The sequence below is a fragment of the Chaetura pelagica genome, unplaced genomic scaffold (genome assembly GCF_000747805.2).
Source record: "Chaetura pelagica isolate M959 unplaced genomic scaffold, ChaPel_1.0 scaffold72, whole genome shotgun sequence".
In the NCBI taxonomy this organism is placed as follows: Eukaryota; Metazoa; Chordata; class Aves; order Apodiformes; family Apodidae; genus Chaetura; species Chaetura pelagica.
Window position 1 is genome coordinate 2,609,681 of NW_009952560.1, and position 5,766 is coordinate 2,615,446.

General features: G+C 35.4%; 1 protein-coding gene across 1 annotated transcript in view; it reads left to right on the top strand.

The window, feature by feature from the left end:
- Window positions 1-1,218: 1,218 nt before the first annotated feature.
- Window positions 1,219-5,766, top strand: part of SKA2 (spindle and kinetochore associated complex subunit 2) — a 5,575-nt gene continuing 1,027 nt past the window's right edge. The window contains exons 1-4 of the mRNA XM_010009117.1: window positions 1,219-1,302; window positions 2,082-2,258; window positions 3,538-3,624; window positions 4,974-5,013. Coding sequence (XP_010007419.1) covers window positions 1,270-1,302; window positions 2,082-2,258; window positions 3,538-3,624; window positions 4,974-5,013 — 337 coding nt within the window. The 5' untranslated portion in view covers window positions 1,219-1,269. The remainder of the gene's footprint in view (window positions 1,303-2,081; window positions 2,259-3,537; window positions 3,625-4,973; window positions 5,014-5,766) is intronic.

The following is a 5,766-nucleotide window of genomic DNA, read 5'->3' on the forward strand; positions in this document are numbered from 1 at the left end:
AGAGCAAAAGTTTGTCCCTTCAGCTGCCATTACAGCACTGCCAGGTAGTGCTCTGGGACACAGATAACAAATAGAGCCTTATTTTGATCCTTTAAAAGGTTGTCGTGGTCACTTCAGGGTTAATCTCATGATAAACAGTGGGAACCAAGTGAAGCAAGTGACAAGCATTTTTAATTTGCTGTCATCACTGTCTCTTCTGTGACTATAAAATCATACATTAAGAAGTTTATGTGAACTGGGAAAACTGCCTTTCTTTAAAGCAGAAGTCCTTAATAGATATTAAATTTGCAGACTAAAATTAATTAAGTAATAATGCTATCAGCAGACTGTTTTACAAGGCAATTAGATAATTCTCTGGTGGCTTATTTATCCCAAGAAAAGAAATGTATTGTCAACAATTTAATTATCTATTTTTCACTCTGGTTTATTGGGGAATAATAAAATGTATTATGGGTATTATAACCATTTGAGAGAATGCATTCTTAATATAATTAATAATAAAGTCACTGTTGATACGCTTTGATCCTGAACACTATTCATAATTTATGCTGTGTAAAGAAAGGAGTATTGCCATTTTGCTAACAGAACTTCTGATGTTTGAAAAGTAACAAGCAAAGAAAAAGCTTTAAAAATGAATGGAAAATAATATCAAAGGAGAAAAGAAGAAAACATCTGCATGAAGTAAAGATCAATTTTAAAATTATGCATGCTCTTTTCTATTGTATAACATACTTCTTTGGTGTCCTTAAAAACTTCATCTTGAGAGGTCTGACGTTGCAAGGGAGATGGAAGGTAATATAGGAAGAGAAGGAAATGTTTCCAATCATTCTGGGGAGCTGCATGAAACAGGTACTACTGGCAAGATGCAAAGAGAACACTTGGGTATTTTAAGCTATACAAATGGAAAGAGTTGAAAATAATTGAAGTGTCTGTGTGTACACACAGATGTGAGAATTACATGTGAGAGGAAAATGGTTGTGTTGTCTGAAAGTTTATTGCTTTATTTTTTTAGGCTGGAAGTGTGTCAGCATGATTGGCAAATATTAACTAATGGAATAGATTGGAGGAATAGAAACTCACTTTTACAGAATGAGCCTTTAAAATGGAGGCATCTGGCTTCTGCTTTCCTGAAATACAGGAAAGGCAAATGCTTGGCTTTTGTCTGCAATTCTTGTTTTTTTAACACACTGTGGCTGACCTTAAATATTTTAGTTCCAGAAGGCAGAAGCTGATCTGGATTATATTCAACACAAACTGGAGTTTGAAATAATGAAGAGTCTTCCTGAAAATCCAGAAGCGGAGGTAGTATTTTCATCTTAAATTAATAGATTTTGTTGCACTTTTCATGAAGTTGGTAATAAATGGGTAATTTTATTTCATCCTAAAATAAACATGGCTCTTCTTTTATGTAGTTGTTATATTTTTATTGTTATGATAAAATATTTCTTGCATCATATGCCAAGGTAACTGGCCTAATATCAATTCAGTGCAGAAACCAGCAAAACCCCCTTGATTTCTTGCTATAGTGAAATTGTCTTATGTTCTGCTTTGAGAAATGAGTTATAGTGGTAGCACCTACATTTAAGAGACAGGTTCCAGGCTGAGCTAAAATGCACCCTTGCTCTGAGATCAAAGATAAACTTGCTAATAAGCAATGACCAAATTCAGATGTGGGGAAGAGATGAAAGGAAAAGAATAAATGGCATCATGTAAAGGATTTTACAGATAAGTCCTTGTCTCCAGGTGTATTTGACATATAGTGGAAAAATAATCTGTTTAGTTACAAGTCCCTAATTTATTCCATCTCAGAAAAGCCATTAAAATTCACCAACACAATAAATTCATCCTCCTGTTTTTGTTGTGGAACCACAGAGTTATGCTGTTTTGTTAACACTATCATTTTTGCATATGAAAAATGAAATGTATAGATGAAACAGATGCTCACAGCTACACTTCTCATTGCAGAGAGTCATTTCATGTTATATTTTAGTGGCTCTAATGCCTACGCTTTTAGTTGCTATGTGGCCACATTAACATTCTCTTCTTAAATAGTTTAAATGTACTTTTAACTTTCTGCACAGGAGAATCCAGTTGCTCTCTTGGAAGGACTCTCAGCAGTGAAATCTCGTTACAGAGCGTTATGTATGCAGCTGGAAAAAATATCCACAGAGCAGGGAGAATCCATGCAGGCCATCCGTACTGCTCTAGAAAACACCAGGAAGATGGTTCAAGCATTACAGTATCATACTGATCTTGAGGTAGTATTTTCATTTTAATCACTTGGCTCTCACTCCTGTAAATTAACATGTATTTGTGGAAAATTTATGTATCCGTTTGTAGCTCTTTTGGAAACTTACACATTCACTTTCAGAAAACTCTTAATATATTTTAAGAGTAGACTGTTTACCTAAAGAAATGTTTGCAAGATTTGAGCTCTTTTTGTAAATCACAAGTCTGATTGATCACTCAACAGTTAAGCTAGTGGAATTCCATTTTGGAGTTGAAGGAATATCATAATAGTGAGAATAGTGTGACCCACATTTGAATAATTTCATAGAAATTGTTGCCTCTGTGCACAGCAGTGTCCCAACCGCAGCCCTTTTTTACGAGTAGCCACCTTGAAGAAATTAGAAAGTGAAATAAATGTTTAAAGGCAAAAAATGAAATGGCAAATGTATTTTCACTGTCTAAAGTGATTAGGTTAAAACCAACACATGCAGTGGAATTGCTGTTGGAGCACAGGAGTAAGTTTTTCTCAGTAAGATAATGCTTATCTATCTAGGAAAATAATAACACCACATTTTTGTAAGTGGTCTTCAGACACTGCTTCCTTAAGAAGTCAAAGCATTATTTTGGTCTGTTTACAAATAAGGTGATTTAGATCAAAAAAGCTACTTACTAGTCTAGTGGCAAGCACAGAACTGATGTGACCAAAACATATTCCCAGATCTCAGCTCTGGCTTTAGCATTCCAATGGCAGTGCCCCAAGGTTGTGTTTAGTTTGTCAACAGCTCTAGGCAAACTACTGGTCAGTCTTTAATGATGAAATGTACTGTATAATGATTTAAAATTATTAGAATTATTTAAAAGACAGTAGTTACATGTCACAGAAGGGAAAAAATGTTTTCTCTCCCTGTGTTCCAAGGATATGCTGCCAAGAATAATTTCATATTTGGATTTTGTTAAAGTGGAAGACTCTTGTTTCTTGAATTATATTTAGACTTTTAAAATAAATATTTTTTTTTATATATATTTCCTAAATAAAATATGGATTAAACTGTTGTGCAGAAATGTAAGTGAAATACATTGAATAATTTATCTTCTTTCCATTGAATCATTTATAGTACTCATGTTAAAGGAGTATTATGGTTGGATTTTTCAGAAATACTTTGCTTGTAAATTTGCTTCCGTCAGAAGGGAAGTAGGAGTCTCCTGTTAGTTTCCATGAGAAAAGGGATGCACAAACATTGAGTTCTTCTGTAAACCATCACCCTAGGAACTGAAAGTATCAGAGTCCTGTGTTTGTCTGTTTTCCAGCGCTTACCTCTGTCAGAAGAAGAACAGGCTGCAGCTCAGCAGTTATCCTGCCAAACTGGTAAAGAAATGGAATCACCAGTGGAAGAGGTAATTAGGCCACAGAGGGTCAATATTCCAGAAACCATTCATCCTGAGTAGCTTAGCTGAAGTCAGGGCTGTTTTGTGACTTAGTACCTCTCCAGTGAATGGAATTTTTCAGAAATGGGACTAATGTTTCTAACCAACCTTTTCATTTTTATTGTACACTGATTGTGTATATTATTTGTTCCAATTAAATTATTCACAAAGGAAAAATTTGCTTTCATGGAAGAATTTGTTCCCCTCATTTTTTATTTGGGATATGTTTGTTTCTTTTCAGAGGTGCAGTTGGTTGCTCTTGTCAATCCCATTGTTCTGTTAACTCACTATATAAGAAGCCTGTGGGTGGGAGTGAAGAGTGTAATTGATTCAAATCAGTGTGTATCAAAATGGAGAGGAATTTAATTTCCTGTAAAATATGAAATCAATTTTAGAATATGAGTAACAAACCATATATTCCAACTCTAATGCAGTAGAACATAGATCCTAACTAATACGTGATAAAAAGTTAGGTGTTCTCCCATAGCTATTCAAAGCACAAACTTGTAATATAAGTATCTGCAAAGATTTGGTCTGAGTCTCATGTTAAAAGCCAAATATTAAGGAAGGCTAATAGAGTGTAATTATCTTCCTATCTTTCTCATTGCCCACTACCCTTCTGTCAAAGGATGCCTCACTTTCTGTCCCCTTACCGCCACAGTTAGTTTGTGTGAAAGCCATCCAGTATCTTGGAGTTTCATTCACTCTTCATTTGCAAATATCTTCTCCTACCTTGATAAATACTCTCAAAATTCTGTATTTCCACCATTTAATTATAAAGCACTTAACACACAGCTGCCACAAACCAGGCCCAGTAGAACATGTATTCCAGCTACTGAGGCCAGTATTAAACTGTGTAGTCAGTGTGTTTTGAAGATGTTTCTGAAAGGCAGAAAGAATGGAAAGGTGTCACAAAGGCCCTGGAATTTTTTCATCAGTGTTATATTTCTGGCTGAGCAGAGTTAGATCCTTCAGTTTGTCAGGACTGGCAGCCTCTGAAGGTTGCTTGAGAGTAGGAAAGCCACCTCCTTCCTTCTCTGCATGTGCAGTGCTTTCAGCTAGATCCATACTGGAAAGCAGAAGAGGCTCATCTGACTTGCATACAAACCCTTCTGTATCCATTTTAAACTTATTTTTAATTGAAACCAGGATTTGTTTAATGTCTGAGCTTGTGCTGTTGACTTCAATGGCTGCAAGACCCTTGCTTATCCACTGGTGAAATGTAATTATTCATGCAGAAATGAAATTGTAAAAAAAAATAAATAAATTTCTAAACAAAATTCCAACAAATCCTGACATTCTCCTATCTTTATTTTTAGCCATTTTGTTCAGGATCTACAGTCCCTGACTCAGCTGAAGGTAAGTGATAAAATAATAATCTTCCCACTGTTTTGTTTTATTTTTGCCTTGACTGACCTGCCACACACACACACTCTCAGCCCCCATAAATGAGCTTTGTGAATAGTATCAATATCTCCTAAGACTTCCATCTCTAATACTGAACTCTTATAGTTCTGTGCTATTTAAACATATACTCCAGAGAGTAATGAATTAAACTGTTTTACTTTCTGAAAAGGTAGATACTGTAAATAACTTCAGCTGACAAATGAGGGCTGTTTTAGCCTTCATACAGGAGGGCCAAATCTCACAGTAGGGCTGAGACCTGGGTCTGAGCTCTGTTATCTAAGGTACATGAAGTCTTTGATGCACATTAAATTCACTGATCTCATTGTCAGGCACTTGTAACTACTGCTTTTATGTGAAGAATTTAGACTTTAATATGAGACACTGACCCCTTAGTTACATTCCACAGATAGTTCCCATGTCTCAGAGTTTTTCTTGCTTTTGGTGGGATTGGATAGTTTTGTATTTTGGTCTGGAAGAAATGGTGTACTAGTTGTACTGTAGAAATAGCTGGTGTTTAATCCATTTATCCCTACTTACAGAAAGGAATTTTCCTAGGTCTTTAAAAAGAAAAAAAAGAAATAAGAAAACCCAAGTCACTGACAGACCAAATTTATTAATCCCCATCAGATCTCAAATGGTTTTTCTCTGGGTCTGCAGATACAGTGATAGTTTGGAGGGAATATTTTCCTTCTCTCCTTCCTCCTG